Below are 21,917 nucleotides of genomic sequence, written 5' to 3'. Positions count from 1 at the left end.
AAAAAAAATCAGTGCGCCACGGCCGCCCTGTATCGTCCTGGAAACACTTCCTGTATGTAAATGAGCTCCCATAGTGTTCGTGCTGTAGTGTATAGGTGAGCATTTAAAGGTTGTCCCATTCAAAGTGCCTTTTGTTCACAGACACCATCTTGTAAATGATGAACACCCGTCTCTCCTCCTTCTGAGCTTTCTCAAGCCGTATACACAGTATATAGTACTACAAGAAAATGGATGTGATTTCGTTCTTTTTATTGTACAATGATGGGAGAAAAAAAACGTAAAAGGCAAAAAAAAACAAAATTTGGGTCCCTTTTTCTCTGTACCTCTGTCTTTATCAGTCTCTCGCTCTTGGCACCGTAGATGTCTATCCTTATCTTTCCTCCCTCTCCCTACTTTTGATGAAAGAGTTGGAAAAAAAATGTTGAATCCTTTTTCTCTTGAGCAAGATGTTGTAAACTCTAATGTTATATCCCTGTCTGTATGCTTCACATGTTTATATCATACACATCTCTCGCTCTTCGGTCAAACGCAGCGGGCTCTCAGTACAGACCCGGGACCGACCCGCTCGCCCTCTCTTCATCTGAGACCAGCAGTACCGGTGTGTTTTGGGAAGCGGTGCGGTCCTGGTGCCAGATCTGTATGGCTGTGGATGGAGAGCGCTGGACCAGAAGACGCACCGTAGCTCTGTCGTGTTTGTTTGCGTTGTATTTATTTCCGTTAGTCTCACTGTTGACTCTGCAATTAAAGCACCTTTTTAGTGGTTGTTGGAGACCAGCTGTTTAAAGAACTTGACTGATGATTTGCTAACTGCACCTTATGCACCGATTAAAAGCGTGCACTAAAAATAATACGCCCTGCATTTAGATACATTGCTCCAGATGTGGCAGCAGCTTTGTTGTCAATGCTTGGACTAGTAATAGATAGGCCACATATTCAATCCCAGCTGCTGCACTTAAAATACTTCAAGCCATGCATTTTTTTAAGCGCCATATAAATTATCGTAGTAGACTTTTCAGCAGTGAGCAGTTTTTAGTGAATGTGAAATAGACAAGCATAAAAGTTTAATAATTTTTATAACTCTATACAAATGGAGTGTGCACCACAACTAATTCTCAAAGCTGCAGCCTGTAACTTTTTGAAAAATGACTAAATTTACATGAACGAATACACCATGAATACATTTTCCAAACTGTGTTCGTCTCATCATAAATCACTACCCGCACTTATATTCGGACTACTGTTTATTAGCTGCTAAAGCGGCAAAAGTTACAAAACGCAGCTTTAACGTGTTGCAGTCATTTTCAGAACAATAAAAACATTGACAGCCAATCAGAAGAGGAGAGTTAAAGTGTGAGATGACAAAACTAGCCTACAGCATGCACTTTATTGGTGCGTTAGCGTAGATGCTAATGTAGTTATTTGTTGTCGGTGTGCCAGTCAAGCAACTGCCATTGAGATGCTATGCATGTATAGTACGAAACTTTGGTCATCGTAATCAAAATGATCCTTGTTAATTAAATGCATTATTTTTACTTGCGCACCATGCTGAAGTGATTAAGAGTCAGTAGAACTAAAATCAGTATTATTAATCGTCCCTCTGGCTTGTGTCAGGATTATGAAACTTTAGTTATGTTTATTTATTCAGAATCTGCCCCAATTTACTCGTGCTTATGTAGCCGTGCGCTTTTTTTAAATACGTCTCTGCGTTTTGGTAAAGAAGCGTCTCCGATCCAGCGCTCTCTCCTTTCGCCTCCACAGAGCCTTTGGCAATCTGCATGTGTTATTTACAGATTCTTTTCCATTATAAAAAAAAACAAAAAAACTAAAATGTTTGTAAAGAGCAGCACCTGATTGAATAAATGATGTTCTTGACTGTACAAAGATTGTGATGTGGGTTTGTTTCGTGGTGAGAAACTTGACGCCGCTCTGAAATGTTTCTGCAATAAGATTTTATTGATCCCAGGGGAGTTCAAGCTATAGTAAAATCAAATGATTAATTGCTAACAAACAGGCCTACATGGAGTCCGCCGGTTTCCATCACGCGTTAATACATTGAAGAATTTCATAATACCTTACACGGCGACGAAAGCATTGCATTTAACTGAAAAGTCCTTCCGCTAGGTCAGACTTCACGTAGGCCTGCTGAGAAGTAAACAGAAGTCTACTATCTGGCAGTTTGGCTACTACATTACAAAGGAGCGTTTCTTTGCTATGAGCGAGAACAAATGTAAAGGTGAGTCGCTGCCGGAGGATCTTTCCGTCTGCTGAACCTGCTTTAAGAGGTGAATGTTACAAGACTTTACTCTCAATACATGAACAGAGGAACCCGTTGTCGGCTTTACACCAATGTGATTCAAGAAAATCTCTCTTTGACAGGAGTTAATCTGGTGAAGTATAATCGTGCTGTAACGGGTCTCTGCTCCTGGCTTCTGAAACGCAGCGGGGTCTAGCGCGCCAAAAACCTCTCGCTAACATACAGGTTGGTCCTCTCGTATTAATATAAGCAAAGCTAATGTCATGAAAAATGATCCTTATTTATATTTGTGACCTTTGTTTCGATCCAAAGGTTAACGGAAATCGAAGTTTAAATAAGCTTTTAAAGCCAACATGAAATTGACTTATTCTCGTTAAAGCATGTATGCACGGAGGTATGCACAGATTGTAGTCTAAATGAAAAAAAAAAAAAGTGCTTTCATCAAAATAATTGAAAATGTCAGACGAGAAGGAACGAGTCCTTTATTTTTCAGTCCCTTTCTATATTTTGGTAAATTAGGTTTCGTGTTAAACGAGCAAATACAAACAGCTTGCCATTTCATGTTGACTTTAAATAAGACAAATGATCTATTGAATTCAAGTACATTCAAAGCGATCATCACTCGGATTATGATATTCCACACGATATGAATTCAGCATCACTTTAGGTATTTTGATTGGCTTAGAATATTATAGAAATGCTCTAATTTGCACTAATTGTTTCTTTTTTTGAATGCCGTTATCGCATTCGTCAGATGTGGGTGAAATACAGAAATATCTCTGCGTTTAGAGAAATATATAAAATCCTCCGTTACATATATTATTAATCCTTTTCCCAACTAAAAACGACCAAGCAAATGCATTTGCCCACATCTAACCTCCTCACAACCCCATAATACTACTATGAGAGCGTTGCTTTCAATTGATGCTGATTTAGTCAAATATTCCCTAAAGGAACACGCATACACACGTGCAAGCACACTTCTTCAACATGCTAGAGTGCATTCAACCCAAATGCTGTCAATTCCATTGGAATTTGTTCACCGAGTGATTGCATCCGCCCCGTCCCCAACCAGTCTGCGAGTCTCCCCTTGACTTGTAAACTCAAAGAAATAATGGGGGGAAACCGGTGTCCCGAGTAGATGCAGTGCTTGTGTGGTGGCGGGGGAGGGGGCACGTGGGCTCTCCACGACTCTCATTCGTCCTCGAAATTCTGATTGAGCAGGAAGTTGGCGGCCAGGTTCTCGTTCTTCTCGCAGGCGAAGTACGCCTGGACCACCAGAGCTTCTGAAAACCCTAGAGCTTTTAACTGACAGAGACAGACAGACAAATCAAGATTGATTTCCTATGTGTGTGACGCAGGGCTGGTAACAAAAACTCAATCTAAAATGTATGAATTTGATTTAATTTAAAAAAATATATATTAGTTGGAATAAAAAAAAAAAAAAAAAAGTGATACGAAAAACAATATTTAAATTTTATCTGGTTAAGATTTTCAATTAGTTAAACCTGATATACTGAAGTAAATAACTAAAATAAAAATGAATAAAATCCTAACGGTCAGTTTTTTGGAAAAATATATTTTTACATTTAATTATAAATATTTTTGAAAGAATTCTCACCATGTCGAAAATACAGCATAATTCTGAATTATTATTTATGTTAAATTTAAAATAACCATGTTCTATTTGAATACATGCTGTTATGAAAAGCTGAATTTTCATTTACATATACATTTATATTTATATATATACACATTTATATTTATATATATATACACATTTATATATATATATATATACATATTATATATATATATATATATATATATATATATATATATATATATATATATTTATATTTATATATATAGAGAGAGAGAGAGAGCTCATTCAAACTAACAATATTACACTAAGCTGCAGAATTAAGGTTATTATAGAGGAACCACACAAACAAAAAAGACTGAATATGTTCCACAGGTCTCCCGTTCACTCACCCTCTCGATGGCTTCTTTCTCCTGTTGTGTCACCTGGATGTAACTCCCTGGCGCCGCCTCGTCGCCCAGAGCACCCAAATCAGCGAACTCTCCGCCCTCTCCGGCCTCCACTTCACCCTCACCCACCGGCGCGTTCAGCATCTGGATGAAGAGCTCCTGATGCTGGCTGATTTGCTGCCGTCAAACAAACAGGGTCACAGCGTGAGCGGGAGGCTTGAGAGCGCGCGCAGGCAGACTCTGGAGATGTGCGCTCACCTGCAGGAGCTCGGGGTTCTCCTGTCCCAGCTGCTGCAGGAGGGCGGGCAGTAAGGACGGGTTCTGCTGGATCACCTGCCTCATGCTCTGGAACTGAGGCTGAGAGCGCAGGAACTCCAGCGGATTCTCACCTAACACACACACACACACACACACACACACTCGCTCAGCAGTCTTTATGGTAGGACCTGAATACTGAATGCTGATAATATAGTTGTAACATTGCAAAAGTTGATCAGCTGTAGACAAACATTAAATTGCAGTGGTAAAAATTGCATTAAAGTTTGTCAGTTGGATTCCTTTCTATCAATCATTTTCAACTCCTGTTTCGAATTTAATATTCACAAAAATTTGTGTAGATTTTTCCCCTGTATATCACAGTGAAAAAAACACCAAACACGTTCTTATTCAGATTCTCATTTTTACTTTGTGCAAATTTTTTTTAACCGTGGAAATTACTTTCATTGTTTTTCCTTTAAAATATACACCACTGTTCAATGGTTTGGGGTTAGAAATCATTTTTAATATTTTTATTCGGCAAGCATGTAATAAATTGATCAAAAGTGACACTGCTAGCAACCTATAATGTAATCAGTTTAAATAAAAGCATTCTTTTAACTTACTCTTTCGTCAAAGAATCCCAAGGAAAAATTTATTATGGCTTTTTTAACGAATATTAAGCAGAAGTGCATTCAACATTGATATCAAATCAGCGTATTAGTATGATTTCTGAAGGATAATGTGACATGGTAATGATGCTGAAATCAGCTTTGAACGCAGCAGTATACAACACATTCAAACAGAAAACTGATTTTAAATTTTAATGATATTTTGCAACATATTTTTTGTAGAGTCCTTACAAACTCCAGACATCTGAACAGTAGCTTAGACTGCTTTTGGGATATAACCTCACCTTCTGCGGGCTGCGTGTCTGTGGGGAGCTGAGCTGGAGCGGGACTGGTTTCCTGCACCGGGACTGTAGGGATCCCCTGAGACGAGACACGACCGTACATCACATACACAAGCAGGAGAAAGCAAGAGAGCGAGGAGCGTGGCTTTATACGGCCGCACTCACATTGAGCAGATACTCCACAGCACGGTGAGGGTTGTTGTAGCTGGCCTTGAGCGCCGCCACCACTTTATCTCTCTCGTAGCCCATAGCCATGATATTTGTGAGCATGGTGTCATACTCCTGACCTCTGACTGCAAAACACAAAAAGCAACTCTGTTAGTTAATGAATTCTTCTTTACACATTTACTGCTAATTAATCGGGATTCAACCCGATGAAGACGATTTATCAGCATTATTTTCTCATTACCTAATGTTGAAGACGCATCTTCCCCATCAGCCCCAAGACCTGAGCCACTGCAAAACAAACACAGGTAAAAATATATATATATAATATTACATTTTATATATATATATATATATATATATATATATATATATATATATATATATATATATATAAAATTATATAATATATAAATAAATTATATATATTACATTATATATATTAAATATATAAATATATATATATCAATTTTAGAATTATAAATAGGTACTCAAATACTTTTTTTATATTTAATACATATGATTATATGTTAAATAACCAGCATTATCTATTTTTTTAACATTTATTTATTAGATTATTAGATTTTATTTTTTTTTTTAGGATATTGATAGAAGCACAAGATCATTAATAACTAATGAATTGCTTTCCTCTTTAATGACAATAATTTAAAGCATTCAGTCCAATCATGCTAATGTATCGTCTGTGGTAAAGCTCTGTTTCTGACGGGTCGTGGTGGAGTCTCACCGGTCAGGGCTCGCTTCAGGAGACACGGTGGCAGGAGGGTCGTCTGAAATCTCGTCTCTGGGGATGGGGATGGCTGCAGGGGCGGGAACGGGAGGAGGAGGAGGAGAGGAGGACGACGAAGAAGGTGCAGCCACAGGTTTGGGTGGTTCTGAGGGTGGAGCCGGTGGACTGGGTGCTTTCGTCTGGACAGAGAAAAACAAAAAAGCGGTGATCGAGATCTTTCGATTGGTATCTTAACTCAGCGGTTAAATCTCTGCACTCTGACCTTTGACACCATCACCACCACAAAGTTTTTCTCATCGATTTTGTACTCTTTGATGGGGGTATCATCCTGCAGGATTTTCCCAGCGTAGATCAGCTTCTGTCCCGCTACTGGAAAACTTTCTCTGCCCTTCTCAGCCTCAATCTTCTCCTTCAGCGCCTTCACCTGAGTAAAAAAAAACATTAAAAGCACACAAGTGCGTCAAAAGAAAATAAAACATGGATATTTAAGCAACCAGGCGTGCTCTGGCAGCTACTTCAATCATGAAATTGAAGAATATATGATCTGAAAGCTGAATAAGCTTGAAAAGTGATGTACGGTTTGTTGGACAGGAGAAAGTGTGACCGAGATACAACCTAAATATTGCATTTAAAGTTGTGTAAATAAATCCTTAGCAAAGCGTATTACTACCATAGATTAACGGCAGACAAAAAGTATATGATCTTTACTTAACACCTTGATATTTTGGCATAAAAGACAAATTTGACCATACAATGCATTTTTCACTATTTCTACAAATACACGCCAGCGACTGAAGAGTTGCATATAATCCGTAACTCTATATTATTCTACACTACATAAACCTGACAGACTAACTATCGCGAGTAACATTTGTTTACTCTTTTATACAGACAGTTATCTATCTATCGTCTTACACGCCCAGCTGATCCCCAACGACTCACAAACGACTCCAAAAAGCCACTTCAATCGCTCTAATCATGCTCCTGTCGCGAACAGTTATTGATTCGGAGTACTTCTACGTGTCGTGGCGTATTTAGCCGAGCGAAAGAAAGCGCGTAAATACCGTCTGCTCATCGTCGATGTCTATTTGAATGGTTTGCTGCTGCAAAGTCTTCAGCGTGATCTGCATGGCTGCTCTGCCTTTGTCTTCTCCTTTCTTCTCGATTCGGGACCTTCGAGCGCTTCTATATCCGGGGGAAATGTTTGACTTTGAAAGCGAGGGACCGGTATTAAGCGTTTAGAGATGTAACTCTCTAGCTAACAGGCTAAAAACACGCCTGTCAGGTGCGCTGCGTCATTTTCTTCGGCGGCGGCGGCGCGGAGGAAGGCGCTCTGGAACAGCGACACCCGCCGGAGCCGAAGGGAATTACAGCCTGGAGGCAAGGCGCCCGAAAATACAAAACCTGTCATTTTTCATATGATAAAAATGTAAATTTAAAAAGCTCAAAATTCTCTTCAATTAAACTTTATGATCGTGTTTTGTCTCGACCTTATTGTCTTACAGTAACGTTTTTTATTAAAGCGAAAATGCCTTGTACAAACCTGTTTGGTCTACATTAATTAATTAATTAATTAATTTTTTTTTTTTATTTATTTCCCACTAAAATAGAAAAACACCAAACACGACACAGAATGAATAAATTAAAATTAAAAATGTAATGTTTTCAATATTTGATACAAGGGTTTACAAAATAACTATTTTGCATATATGATTTTATATATTTTTAAATAGCCTAAATACACTTAAGAAAGTTAATAACATAAAATACAACAATAATTACCCTAAAATATGTACTCTATATATATATATATATATATATATATATATATATATATATATATATATATATATATATATATATATATATATATATATGTACATGTACATGTACATTACAAAACAAACAACTTTATACACGTCCAGTCATGTTTATAAAGTAAAATGTTTAACAAATTTATCGTGAAGAGTTTTAAATTATTTCTCAAATCATATTAGATATGCACAAGAATAACTGTTTTCCTTGTATTTCTTCGGTATTTGCGGAACGAAAAACGAAAAACTACATTACCCACAAGCCACAGATCAACCCACTTCCGGTCCAAGAGTTTGTAAACAATGAAAGGAGATATGGAGTCGACGAGAGGTCTTACCTAAAAATATTGTCCTGTACAAGCCATAATACGCGCATATTATATGTCATGCACGCCGTGCACACCCGTAAGGGTTAAACCAACCGGGGCGTATCGGTTTTCGAGGATTGCCGCTCTTTTACGCGTGCTTTTTGCCTGAGCGAAAATCGGACAGCTGGCTAGCGACGCGTTTGTTTTTCTAGATACTAGACGGGCGTCAGACACAACGGGCTGCAGAAAGGACGGTCCCTGAACACAACCGAGGACTGGCGAGTCTTTCAAGGGCCACCTAGACGTGATTTTGTCGTGCGGTGCGGGATCAGCTCAATGGGGAACTGTCTGTCTTCTCAAGGCGCTGATGATCTGTCCCTGCTCAACGAGTCCGAGGGGGCGAGTCTGCCGGGAGAGCCTCCGCCACCCTACCAGGTGAAACACACAGGACCACAACACTGTCATTCTGCTGGCTGTAATGCAGGTTATACTGCAGACGAGCTCGGATCGCGTGCCATATGTTATAGCGGTAACAGACACGGCTAGGCAATGGTCCGACCTCGAGCTAAGAAGGAACAGGAAAAGTTTGCTGCAGGCAGGTTTTGAGAAATGCAGTTCCTCGATGTAGACATGCATCTTTGGTAGTAACTGCGATCGCCGATTGAAATGAAATGTTCCACGGCTGCTTCGGAACAAAGTGCTTAGGCGCTACAGAGGCTTAATAACAAAAATAAAACGTAAACTGTTGAAGTGTCTGAGCTGTGCCAGATCGCGTTTTTGAAATGCTGGCATACATTAAAAAAAATGCAACCTTAAGTTGCGACACATCTGCAGTCTGTGGTTGCAAAATTGCAACATGACAAAAATTGCAACATGATAAAAATTGCAACATGATACAAAGAATAAAAACTGTAACGCAGAAAAACACAAATACACACACTCACATATATAGACACACACACACATGTGTATATTATATATATATATATATATATATATATATATATATATATATATATATATATATATATATATACTATAATGACTGCATTTAATGTCAATAGTGTCAAAATAATATCAGTATTTTTTTATTTCCTTTGTTAAACTACACATTTTTAAAAATAAAGCCTACAAAAGAGAGCTTTTTGCTGAGATAGTATAACCCTTTATGCTTGACCAAAGGACCTTTCAATGATCAAACGATCTGTTTTATGATTTTGACAATCTAAGAAACCTTTTTTCTACTGTGAAGAACTCTTTTGTCCCTTGAAGAGATTGCTTGGTTGTCGACGCCGATGAAGAACCTTTATTTTTTTAAGAGTGTGAAGTTGCGCGTGGACTGTATTACTTATGTGTGATCAAACACTCTCATGACCCCAGGAGCGGGTGCAGGTGCCGGTGTACCATCCCACACCCAGTCAGACGCGGCTGGCCACTCAGCTGACGGAGGAGGAGCAGGTCCGTATCGCTCAGCGCATCGGCCTCATCCAACACCTGCCCCGTGGGATCTTCGATCCGGGCTCGGAGCCGTCCGACAAGAAGATCAAAGAGTGCGTGATCTCCTAAAAACATGAGAAAATGCATGATGTCAAATAATTAATTGCATCCAAAATAAAAATGTTTGTATGTGAACTTTTTATATATTATGTATAATTTCACACACATAAAGTGTATATATATATAGTATATATATATATATATATATATATATATATATATATATATATATATATATATATATATATATATTATTACATTTCATATTTTATTATATATATATATATGTGTGTGTATGTGTGTGTGTGAGCATATTTTTCTTACATATACTTGTATAGCAAAAATTTTATTTTGGATGCGATTAATCACAATTATTTATTTAACAGCACTGGTAAATAATATTGTATGTGTGTGTATTTATATATACATAATAAATATACACAGTACACACATATATTATGTAAACAAAAACTTTTAATTTGGACGCAATTAATGGTTTGACAGCACTAGTGAAAACCACTGTCAAATTTTGGTTATTCAATTTTTGTCAAATGGCCGAGTGTAAAAATGTTTATCGTGGGCCCACAGGTGTGTGATCTGCATGATGGACTTTGAGTACGGCGACCCGATCCGGTTCCTGCCCTGCATGCACATCTATCATGTGGACTGCATTGACGCCTGGCTCATGCGCTCCTTCACTTGCCCTTCCTGTATGGAGCCCGTGGACGCTGCGCTGCTGTCTTCCTACGAGACGAACTGAGAGTGCCTGCGGAAAAACCCAGAGACCTGCCAATGAGTCTGCCAAGAGCCCTGAAACACTTGGGACAGTAGATTGAACAAATGAAGGTGGTGTGTGTGTGTGTGTGTGTGTGTGTGTGTGTGTGTGTGTGTGTGTGTGTGTGTGTGTGTGTGTGTGTGTGTGTGTGCGTGTGCAGAGACTGTAAAAATGTCCAGTGCTGAACTTAAAAGGCCCTGGAAGGATGTTTAAAACCTCTCACTTGCATGTCAAAGCGTTTTTCGAATACATATACATGTGATTGATGTAAAAGTGAAGTTCGGCAAGGTGGAAAAAATTCTCTAATGAAGATAGAGCGTTTCAAAAGCCTGATTCGAATCGGTAAAATAGAGTTAATAAATTATTGAACTTTTTTCCTTTATTGTTCTAACCAAATTCATGAAATGTGCAATATATGCGAGAGGGACTCGTGTCCTTCTGATTGGACGTGGAACCCGCCCGTCGCCGAAATTCCACCAATGAGATCGCCCTTTCCGAATTCAACAAGTCTAGGGGGGCGGGGTTTCATTCCTGCAGGCTCTGAATGTGCCTTTTTGGGCTCACGGTTAGAATGCTGAGAAACCGAATTTACAAGAAAACACGTGCCATGATAACGTCTAAGCTCGTGATGCACTAACTGGCGTTTGAGGTCGTAGTTTCGCTTTTTTTTTTCTCCAGTCTCTCTCCTCGATCACTACATTAACTGCTTAATGCGTCGTGGTATGTCATTTCGTGTTTAATCGTAATGGGGTTGGGGATGAGGTCGTTTAGTGGTAGTTTTGCCTCGTCAGCTGCTGTTTACCAGGTTCTGGGATGTAAGTTGCCTTTTTACACTGGTCATCTTTCCCCTAAATGCTTGTTTTTGGTGTTACATGTTCGTCCCCACTTAGCTTTGCCTTGTCTGTTTGGATAGAACCGCGGGGACCGTCTTCAGCAGTTTTATTTCTTTACTTCGGAAGAGAACAATAATGATACAGTCACCAAACTTTGTGCACCTTTCAAATGTTGCCGACTTAAAGTCAGCCTTTACAGTGGAAGCTTTAAAGTTAAAAAATGAAATGGAAAAAAAGCAGTACATGCTGCGGTTTTGATACTGTTCATAATGTCTTTGAGTCTTTTCTGTATGTTAGCTGAATATATGATCTTATACCTGTCACGGTTTAAACTGCTTGTGCAAAAAGGAAGATTTTCACCTTTGTTTGCTCAGTTGTAGTGCTGGATTATTCACGCTAATCGGACTGAACTGTGTTAAGAGCCCCACGTTTAGCCTGAAGCTATATTCATAAAATATTTCATCCTGCTCAGGCTTCCCTCTGTATCTCTGTACTGAACCATTGTGACTTAAAATGTGATTGAACACCGAGAACAGTGTCTGAAAATCTCGAAATCAACCTGTTATTACGCTTAGATATCATATTGGATGAATTACTTTTCTGTTAATGATTTAAAATTGAAATGTAGCTCTAGCACAGCACAAATGTAAAAAAAAATAAATGTAATAATTCTGTGAAGTACAATCATCACAACATTATATTTAGTTTCGAAATAAAATTAATTCTTTTTTTTTAAAGAGTTGTTGGTGCCATATAAGTGTACGTTTGCCAACAAAAACATTAGCAGGTATACTATAAAAATGATGTGTTTGGTTTATGTGCAATAATGGCACAAGAATAGTATTATAATACAATAAAGGTTGCCAAATTCTTCCATATCTACAAGTTTTGTGTGATTCTGTCTTCCAAATACAAAAATTAACTGTCTCCCAACATGTGATGCTATTATTAAAAGTGTATTTATTTACACTTCCAACAACTGAGAAGTAAAGTCTAAATAATCACTTCTGGAATATTCTCTTTCAATGAAAGTAGGTGGTACAGTCCGGCTGAGTCATCAGCGTAATCGACACACTTCCGTTCGCAACTGGCCACCCTACACGGGCCATTTTGGATCTGTGTTCACTCCATTCTAGCGCGGCGTCGCTGCCGTCTCGGAGCCAAAATGGCGGAGTGCGCGGCTGCCAATTTGGTGTATTCCGACTGACTTGAGCGCAAGATGGCAGCTTCGGTGGAAGACGAGTTTGAGGATGCGCCTGATGTAGAGCCTTTAGAGCCGACATTAAAGAATATTATAGAGCAGAAATCACTCAAATGGATATTTGTCGGTGGTAAAGGTGGCGTGGGCAAGACAACATGCAGGTGGGTGAATAAACGTCGGGCTTTTACAGCTGAGAGGCTGCTAGCTGTCACTGCTGCTTTAGCAACAACATAGATTAGTCATTCATACACATTTGCTGTATTACTGTATTAAAAAACGGGTGAAAACACACCGAAACTTCTCGTTGTGTCTCTTATAATGTATGTTTAAAAACGAGCAAAAGACAATAAAAAAAAAAAAAAAAATGCCAGCCAATCTTACATGAGTCGTCATTTATATTTCATAAAAAATACCAACGTGCAGGTAGTTTTTAAAATCTTTTCTGTGTGACTGATAACAATTAATTGTTTGTTAAAGTATTTAAAAAAAACAGGCATACAAGGGGGTGCTATTGCTCATTTAAGCAGCATATATTCAGTTTTGTCATAAAATGTCTGCCATCTACAACACAGCCACTTTTTTATTCAATAATAACTGCAACAGGTGTCTATAAATGGCACAATTCTTAAAAATGTGTTCCTGCGCTTAAGGCATCTCTTATGTGAACTGATAGGTTGATGTTCATTAATAATTTTTGGTTAGCTTTATAAAAATAAAATAAAATAAAAAAACATTGAAAAAAGATAACACAAGATATCAAAAACTATATTGTCCTTATAATAATAATAATACAACAAAATTAGTTTTTGTACCACTCAAGTTTTTGTCGATCATAATACAATGCCAAAAATGCAGATTTCTTCTCAGGAAGTGAATTATATATATATATATATATATATATATATATATATATATATTTAGATTATATCTTTTTTTTTGGCTTGCTGTGTTTCAGCTGCAGTCTGGCGGTTCAGTTAGCCGCGGTGCGAGAGAGCGTCCTCATCATATCCACAGATCCAGCACACAACATCTCAGATGCCTTCGACCAGAAGTTCTCCAAGGTGCCCACCAAAGTCAAGGGCTACGACAACCTTTTTGCCATGGTGCGTTATCAGCGGCGCGCTCCGGGTGCACTAAAAACACCGACGTGACCTGCTCGGTCCGCACGCGCGCCAGATGTGTTCTGTTAAACTGAATCTATGAATATGCAGTCAACAAAGCGATTTGTATGTATGTCATTTGTTGCGAAATGTGGCACTTGCATCAACTTCAGGAAGCCTTTCTCTTACGACTGTGAAGATTTTGCAAGAAACAAGGAAGGGGAAGATGAAACTTGGACCAGCAATTTAATGATTTTTATTGTTTGAGATCTAGTTCGGTGTGCCTGTGTTTATATAATTATGTTTAGGTGATGATATACGTGAAGTAAGACTCTCTATGGTTGTGTGTGTGTGTGTGTGTGTAGGAGATCGACCCCAGTCTGGGTGTGGCGGAGCTCCCCGATGAGTTCTTCGAGGAGGACAACATGCTCAGTATGGGGAAGAAGATGATGCAGGAAGCCATGAGCGCTTTTCCCGGCATCGACGAGGCCATGAGCTACGCAGAGGTCATGAGGTCAGACTCGCGCAGCTGCTTGCGTAATAGACTCATCTTTCTGAACCGCCTCGCTTTGAAAAGCTCTAGTCGTGGGGGTGTTTGGACGAGGGGAGGTTTCAGCCGTCATTAGCATTTCAAACACGAGAGCTGTGAGTCAAGAATGAAACAAAAGGGCTCCGAAATGAATCGCAGCACTACAGATTTCCTTCAAAGCCTCCAAAAGACAAAGATGAAAGTGTGCAGTGAGGTGCTGTGATTACATAATTCAGTCATAAATAAAACTGTTTTATCTTGACCTCTTAGTGCAGTGACGCTCTTCTGCATCTAGATGGCAAGCCACCCACAGTCACGCTTTACACGCACATCAAATAGTAATTTAATATTTATTAAAAACTAAATATATAATATATGTGTGCTGTGTATATAATCATGAACTAATTATTATTGTTATTAATTATTGATGTAATCATGACTTATTAATTTATTAATTGACAATTATAGAAATACATTTCATTCCTTCAGAAATGTAAGCTTTTTTTCACATTTTATCTTTTGCTCAAATATTAATGTATTTATTATAATAATAATAATAATACAAATACAATTTTTTTTATGTTATAATTGTTTGTTTCAGTGTGATATGTTTTAATGATTTTTTTCTTTTATGATTCATTTCTACTTGAATCAAAGCCCTGGTGAACATAAGAGACTTATTTCGGAATATAGAAATATTACAAATCAATTTTTTCACACGTTTGACTGCCAGTGTCCAGAGAAATATGCACACAGACACACACACACACACACACACACACACACACACACACACACATACATACACACACATACACACACACACACACACACACACACACACACACATACATACACACACACACACATACATACACACAGAGACACACACACATACATACACACACACACACACACACACATACATACATACACAGAGACACACATACATATATAAACGCATACACACACACATACATACACACAGAGACACACACACATACATATATACACGCATACACACACACACACGCATACATACATACATACATACATACACACACATGCATACATACATGCATGCATACATACATACATACATGCATGCATATACACACACACACACGCACACACACACACACACATATATATATACAGACACACATATATATACATATATATATATATGTATATCTCATATATATCTCATATGTTTTTTTGTCTTCTTTTGTAGGTTAGTGAAAGGCATGAATTTCTCAGTGGTTGTATTCGACACAGCCCCTACGGGACACACACTGCGTCTGCTCAACTTCCCCACCATCGTGGAGAGAGGACTGGGCCGCCTCATGCAGATCAAGAACCAGATCAGCCCCTTCATCTCACAGGTAACAGCACTGTATACGCTTGTACTGTACAGAGAGATGTGTGTGAACGTTTAAGTCTGAATGTGAAAAAAAACTGTTTGACTTCCTGTTAAACCACTGCAGATGTGTAACATGTTGGGCCTGGGAGACATGAATGCTGATCAGCTGGCGTCTAAACTGGAGGAGACGCTCCCTGTCATCCGCTCCGTCAGCGAGCAGTTCAAGGACCCGGTGAGCGGCATGCCTCAGTAGTCCCTGATCAGGAGCAGGAAGCATGCGGATCGCTGAATGTTGGTTTGTGTTTGGTGTACAGGAGCAGACGACGTTTATCTGCGTGTGCATCGCAGAGTTCCTGTCTCTGTACGAGACGGAGCGCTTGATTCAGGAGCTGGCTAAGTGTCGCATCGACACGCATAACATAATCGTCAACCAGCTGGTTTTCCCCGACAGCGAGCGGCCCTGCAAGATGTGTGAAGCCCGACACAAGATTCAGTCCAAGTATCTGGACCAGGTGCGTGTTTGAGCTTCTGTGGGAGGGTCTTTATGGTAAAACATCACCTGCAAGATTTAGTGTTGTTCAGATCATCATCAACAGGAATGTCTTTGTGAGCGAGTGCAGTGATATAGTGGCCTCTCTCTCTCTCTCTCTCTCTCTGTCTCTCTCTCTCTCTCTCTCTGTCTCTCTCTCTGTCTCTCTCTCTATCTCTCTCTCTGTCTCTCTCTCTCTGTCTCTCTGTCTCTCTCTCTCTCTGTCTCTCTCTCTCTCTGTCTCTCTCTGTCTCTCTCTCTCTCTCTCTCTCTCTCTCTCTCTCTCTCTCTCTCTCTGTCTCTCTCTCTCTGTCTCTCTCTCTCTCTGTCTCTCTCTCTCTCTCTCTCTCTCTCTCTCTCTCTCTCTCTCTCTCTCTCTCTCTCTCTCTGTCTCTCTCTGTCTCTCTGTCTATCTCTCTCTCTCTGTATCTCTCTCTTTCTCTCTATCTCTCTCTCTCTGTATCTCTCTCTCTCTCTGTGTCTCTCTCTCTCTCTCTCTCTCTCTCTCTCTCTCTCTCTCTCTCTCTCTCTCTCTCTCTCTCTCTCTCTCTCTCTCTCTCTCTCTCTCTCTGTCTCTCTCTCTCTCTCTGTCTCTGTATCTCTCTGTATCTCTCTCTCTCTCTCTCTCTCTCTCTCTCTCTCTCTCTCTCTCTCTCTCTCTCTCTCTCTGTCTCTCTCTCTCTCTCTGTATCTCTCTCTCTCTCTCTCTCTCTGTCTCTCTCTCTCTCTCAGATGGAGGATTTATATGAAGATTTCCACATAGTAAAGTTGCCTCTGCTGCCTCACGAGGTTCGAGGAGCAGACAAGGTCAACACTTTCTCCAAGCAGCTGCTGGAGCCCTACAGCCCGCCCAAGAAGTGACTGAAATGATCTCCACGGATCAATCATCGCATCCCTGGCCTCCGATACAAGCATCCCCCTGGTGTTCACATCTCCACACACACCTTTATTTCCCCTCTCGCTGTCTCTACTCTCTCTGGTTTTCTGGTCATGTTGCTCCAGTGATCCGTTATGAATGTCGGCTGTGAATTAAACGGCCTCTTTAGAAACAAAGTCTTGATGGTTTATGTTGCTTTGTGATGGTGTATTTAAGCTTAGGAAACGCTCATTCCTGATGCGTGTTCAAGAAAGGAGATTCATATTGATATCACCACAGGAATGTACAACTGGACTCGGTGGTTGAACATGAGTAGTATCAGTCTAAATGTCTGCCACTAGTACAGTTTTACCTGGCTCATCTGATTTAGGATCAGTGAATGATACCGTAAGCTTATGTTTCAGTTTCAGATTCAGGTCAGACTTTATTTTGGTTTCTGATTTGGGCTGCATTTCTCGAAAGCATCGTAAGCCTAAGTACATCTTGCACCAATTGCCACCAATAATGCTATGATCAACTTAGGCTTACAATGCTTTCCCGAAACTCAAACCTGATCAGTATTGATGTTCAATGAGAGGGTCCAAACATTGTGGGATGATGGATATTTAGCGATTTAAAGGGATAGTTCTCCCCTCTTTTTTTTTTTTTTTTTTTCCACTGTCATGGGATTTTTTTCTAGGCTTTTAATGAAAATCAAAATTCCCTTTTGTGTTTCAGAAAAAGGATAAACAAGCGTACAATCTTGTAGAAACAAGGTTGAGTAAATACATGACTACGTTTTAATTTTCGGGTGAACTATGCCTTTAAACGTACACTTAATTGACCTTACACTTAGCGAACCGATCTGTAATTACTGTGTACAAACATTGTGATTCAACTTACCTAATTTAATTTTTTGCAGTTAAAGTGATGTATTTATAATCATTAGACTTGTAATGATTAAGAGAATTTTCTTTCAGATAATCTTTAACTACATTTATTTGAGAGACGTCTGTTTCTGGTTCTGGGTTGTGAAGCGTATGTAGATGCATTGTTCTTCCTCTCACTTCTGTTCTTCTTATGATTCGGCAGTAACGTCTGCATGCATCAAAACACAGGAACACACACACACACACACACACACTTCCTACGAGGAGATCAGGAGCTTGTTTAAATACACTGCATCCTGTCAGCCAGCACGTCTATTACTCGATACTATATCGTGCCGGTTAAGTGTGTTTTCCTGCTTTTATCATCCGGTGAATGCAGTGGGCTCTTTAGTTCATGACAACCAGGGACAAGAACTCACAAACCCGACGTAGTATATCAGACAGAAAGATTCGGATCTTTTATCAGTTATTAGTCAAGTTTCTTTGTTCTCTTATTACTTGTTACTGCCTTTGCAAAGTTGGCTTCTTTTTTTTAGAAGCACACCGAGTTTCAAAGCAAATAAAAACACTGTCCTCCATCTACTGCAGCAGGTGTTTCTGTTCAGTTATTTATGTGAATGTACTTTGCATTGCAACTAAACATCTTGTGTGCAAAAGCTAAATGCTTAAACACTGCAGCAGTGCAGCACTAGAAAAACATTCTGAATGAAAAAATGAAACCAGAACTGCTCGAAGGTTATAAATGGATTTTATTTGTACTGCTTGGAATTTTTTGTATTGAGCGGAATTTAACCTTTTAAATGTTTGGAATCCTTAATATGTTTTTATGCGCTTTTTTTTTTCCAAAAAGGCTGCATTTATTTAACCCCATAACTTGTTAACCCAATGCAATGTAATCGTTACAATATAATCATCATATGCTGATTTTCTGCTCGTTTAATTAATTTTGAGAATAGGTAACATTGCTTCATATTTTTATGGAAACAAATTTAAGGAAACGGCATTTATCTGAAATATAATTGTGTGTCACCTTTCATTAATTGAATGCATCCTTGCCGAACGAAGTGTTAATTTCTTTCTAAATAAAAACATCCCTGACACCAAACTTTTGATAGTCTTTCAAAGAAACGGTTCACTTAAAAGTGAAAATTGGAAACCAAAATGAATTTCTTTCTTACATAGACAATCAATTAAAGGATTTTAGACTATTGTTTTTCAGTAAAGTAAAAAAACATCCTAAAAAATGGCTCATACACTTGAAAAACCATACAGCTATATTGTTTTGATGTAAAGGGGTTTTTTTCCTCCACAGCTGACTTTCACTACACAGAAAAGAGCAGCTTGGCTACAAAATATAACTGCAAAATATAGCAATTATAGCAAAATATTTCTAAGCTAGCACATATATAATAAATCTTCTTTATTGATTGTTCCATAGCTAAACAATCTTTATAATCCGTGGAACATTTCCAATGCACAAAATGTTCCTTGCATTCCCGAAAATGGTTGTATTGCATCTCAAATCGCACATTTGGGACCTTTATTTCGATGTTTTAATCTGGATGATGTTTGAAGTCACTAAGATGTTTTCCAGCAAGTCAGTGTTTCATTCTGGAGTGAAGGGTATGCCCCTTAAACCCTGAAGAGTTCAGTCCAGAGGCACGCGTTGGCACGTTTTCTGTATTTTGCACAGATTCAGAGGCCACCTTTCATCCGTGACCCTAACCGGGACAAACAAGACCCCCGTAGCGCCGGAACAATGCCTTTATGTCACAGGTATTCAGAAGATTACAAGAAAGAACAGAAGGACTATCTGTTCCTGCTCGTAATGTTAGCAGCTAACCTGTTATGTAAGTTCAGAACAGCCGATGACCTGCATTGTAGTAAGATGAATGTATATTGTGCATTAATGCATCTCGTTTAACTTGCTGGCAGCGTGCGCTTTGGCTGAAGCAGTGTGAAATGCCTGCCCGTCGCTCTCCATCCGTCAGGTCACTGAGGCGCTGTGGGAGTCTGCACTAACGAGCACGGCTCTCCACGCACCGCTGGACCGAAGCAGCGGACATTTACCACATCAAAGAACGCTATGCAATTGCTGTCTTTATGCAATAGCAACACCAAAGAATACAGGGGGAGACGGCCGGGGTTAGTTGTCACACTTTCAGTGTAGTGAATATGGAGTATATATACTTTTGAAGTGCGTTGTGCTCACGGGCTAGATAAGTAGTTTAAAGTATTTGATGCAAAATCTTATCGATCGCTTCCATTGATGGAAGTTCATTTATCACGCATTTCCCTTGTTTGATGGAGATCAGACGTGACGTTTCTGATAAGTCAATTTTTTACGTTTTTTAAAATTGAATCAAATGAAAACTGAAAGACTTTCAAATCACATATTTTATTTATAACAATGTTCAAACGGAGAAATTGCACACTTTTAAAATTTTGAGCTCGTTTAAAATTTGACGAGGGCAACAAACGGCAGTTTTGAAAAGATTCAGCTGGGACAACGTCTAGCAACTCATTGATTGAAGTGACACCAGGTCTATAACATATACCTATAAAGGGTTTCTCAGAAGCAAAGATGTGCAGATGCTCTCCAGTCTGTGAAAGAGTGTGTAAAAAGTGGAATACTTCGCAATTTGACCCTGAAGAAAGTTGTTTTTAGAGGCTTTGCAAATCTCCTCATCTGTGGTACATAACATCATCTACAGATTCAGAGAAACTGGAGAAATCTGTGCTTAAGGGACCAAGCCGATGACCTTTGAAGCCCGTGGTCTTCAGGCCTCGGACGACACTCATCACTCATCAGCATGATTCGGTTACTGACGTTGCTGAATGGGCCCAGGAACACTTCCAGAAACCACTGTCGGTAAACACAATCAGCCGTGCCGTCTGCACATGCCAAAAATTGACTGTGTTGTACGGTCAGACGAATCCAGATTTGACCTTCTAATCACGTAAGCCGTGTCCTCCAGATTAAAGAGGAGGGAGACTTCCAGAGTGTTATCAGCGTTTGGTTCGAAATCCAGTATCCCTGACGGTATGGGGGTGCGTATCTGCATATGGTATGGTTAGCTCGCATCTTTTGGAAGGCAATATTAATTACGAAGGGCATGAGCGACATATGCTCCCCTCCAGATGATGTCTATTTCAGGGAAGGCCTTGTGTATTTCAGCAAGACAATGCAAAACCACATCCTACAGCTTGGCTTCGTAGGAGAGGAGTCCGGTGCTGAACTGGCCTGCCTGCAGTCCAGATCTTTCACCTACAGAACATTTGGCCCGTCATTAAATGAAAAACACATCAAAGACGACCGCTAATTCTTTAGCAGCTGGAAATCTATATCAGGCAAGAATGGGACCCAAATGCCGAAATTCATGATCTTGGTGTCTTTAAACCGTTTTGAGATACTACACCATCTTCCTCAACATATCTACCTTTCAATTGTTTTCTAGATTGCTTAAAGGCTTTTTATTTAAATAGCAAAATCACTATAGCAATTGATAAATTTATCAGTTTATAATTTGGTGTACTGACTACCAAACTACCAATTGACTAACCAAACAACATCATAAAAACATGAGACAACTTTTGACATGGGAAGTCACCTTTAATTGACTTATTACCCAAGAGATGACAATAATAATACAATGCTAATCTTTAAAAAATTCAAGAAGAAATGTCCCACTTTAAAGCGGTTTTCAACACTATCAGCTAGAGTAAAAACATTTGTGCAGTGGAGCGTCCTTGTGGCAAGCCGTCCCGCCTCCTCTGCACATTCACATACAGTTACATTTTAGAAAAGCTGAGTTTTGGGGACAGATAATGTGTTAGTAATGTGGCATTTGCGTCTAATCTCAGATCTGGATGCATCCCGGGAGGATGCAGAGAT

At 39.3% G+C, this 21,917-nt stretch overlaps 3 protein-coding genes across 3 annotated transcripts; 2 read left to right on the top strand and 1 right to left on the bottom strand.

Moving 5' to 3' along the window:
* Window positions 1-1,932: 1,932 nt before the first annotated feature.
* On the bottom strand, window positions 1,933-7,705 carry rad23aa (RAD23 homolog A, nucleotide excision repair protein a). Its single transcript, XM_043238129.1, has 9 exons — window positions 7,392-7,705; window positions 6,590-6,751; window positions 6,325-6,506; window positions 5,824-5,870; window positions 5,580-5,707; window positions 5,418-5,493; window positions 4,505-4,635; window positions 4,250-4,423; window positions 1,933-3,562 (listed from the first exon to the last, which is right to left on the bottom strand). The coding sequence occupies exons 1-9, from the start codon at window positions 7,455-7,457 to the stop codon at window positions 3,449-3,451; spliced, it is 1,080 nt and encodes a 359-aa protein (XP_043094064.1). The 5' UTR covers window positions 7,458-7,705; the 3' UTR covers window positions 1,933-3,448.
* A 638-nt stretch (window positions 7,706-8,343) lies between these two features.
* Window positions 8,344-12,432, top strand: rnf11a (ring finger protein 11a). The gene is made up of 3 exons (XM_043233753.1): window positions 8,344-8,884; window positions 9,830-9,999; window positions 10,535-12,432. Exons 1-3 carry the CDS (start codon window positions 8,786-8,788, stop codon window positions 10,704-10,706), a joined length of 441 nt encoding a protein of 146 aa, XP_043089688.1. The 5' UTR covers window positions 8,344-8,785; the 3' UTR covers window positions 10,707-12,432.
* Window positions 12,433-12,694: 262 nt separating this feature from the next.
* On the top strand, window positions 12,695-18,609 carry get3 (guided entry of tail-anchored proteins factor 3, ATPase). Its single transcript, XM_043233726.1, has 7 exons — window positions 12,695-12,916; window positions 13,711-13,858; window positions 14,221-14,369; window positions 15,619-15,769; window positions 15,872-15,979; window positions 16,062-16,259; window positions 17,009-18,609. Exons 1-7 carry the CDS (start codon window positions 12,774-12,776, stop codon window positions 17,135-17,137), a joined length of 1,026 nt encoding a protein of 341 aa, XP_043089661.1. The 5' UTR covers window positions 12,695-12,773; the 3' UTR covers window positions 17,138-18,609.
* Window positions 18,610-21,917: the final 3,308 nt, after the last annotated feature.

Source organism: Puntigrus tetrazona, chromosome 1 (genome assembly GCF_018831695.1).
Source record: "Puntigrus tetrazona isolate hp1 chromosome 1, ASM1883169v1, whole genome shotgun sequence".
Taxonomy (NCBI): domain Eukaryota; kingdom Metazoa; phylum Chordata; class Actinopteri; order Cypriniformes; family Cyprinidae; genus Puntigrus; species Puntigrus tetrazona.
This window is presented reverse-complemented; position numbering and strand designations above follow the sequence as displayed.

Excerpts from the sequence above, each read along its gene's own strand:
- rnf11a (XM_043233753.1), top strand. The coding sequence starts at position 8,786 with ATGGGGAACTGTCTGTCTTCTCAAGGCGCTGATGATCTGTCCCTGCTC. Across the intron at positions 8,885-9,829 it reads AGCCTCCGCCACCCTACCAG|GAGCGGGTGCAGGTGCCGGT; the intron begins GTGAAACACACA and ends TCATGACCCCAG. Across the intron at positions 10,000-10,534 it reads TCCGACAAGAAGATCAAAGA|GTGTGTGATCTGCATGATGG; the intron begins GTGCGTGATCTC and ends GTGGGCCCACAG.
- rad23aa (XM_043238129.1), bottom strand. The coding sequence starts at position 7,457 with ATGCAGATCACGCTGAAGACTTTGCAGCAGCAAACCATTCAAATAGAC. Across the intron at positions 4,424-4,504 it reads AGAACCCCGAGCTCCTGCAG|CAAATCAGCCAGCATCAGGA; the intron begins GTGAGCGCACAT and ends GTTTGACGGCAG. Across the intron at positions 3,563-4,249 it reads AGAAAGAAGCCATCGAGAGG|TTAAAAGCTCTAGGGTTTTC; the intron begins GTGAGTGAACGG and ends TGTCTCTGTCAG.
- get3 (XM_043233726.1), top strand. The coding sequence starts at position 12,774 with ATGGCAGCTTCGGTGGAAGACGAGTTTGAGGATGCGCCTGATGTAGAG. Across the intron at positions 12,917-13,710 it reads GTGGGCAAGACAACATGCAG|CTGCAGTCTGGCGGTTCAGT; the intron begins GTGGGTGAATAA and ends GCTGTGTTTCAG. Across the intron at positions 15,770-15,871 it reads TCAGCCCCTTCATCTCACAG|ATGTGTAACATGTTGGGCCT; the intron begins GTAACAGCACTG and ends AAACCACTGCAG.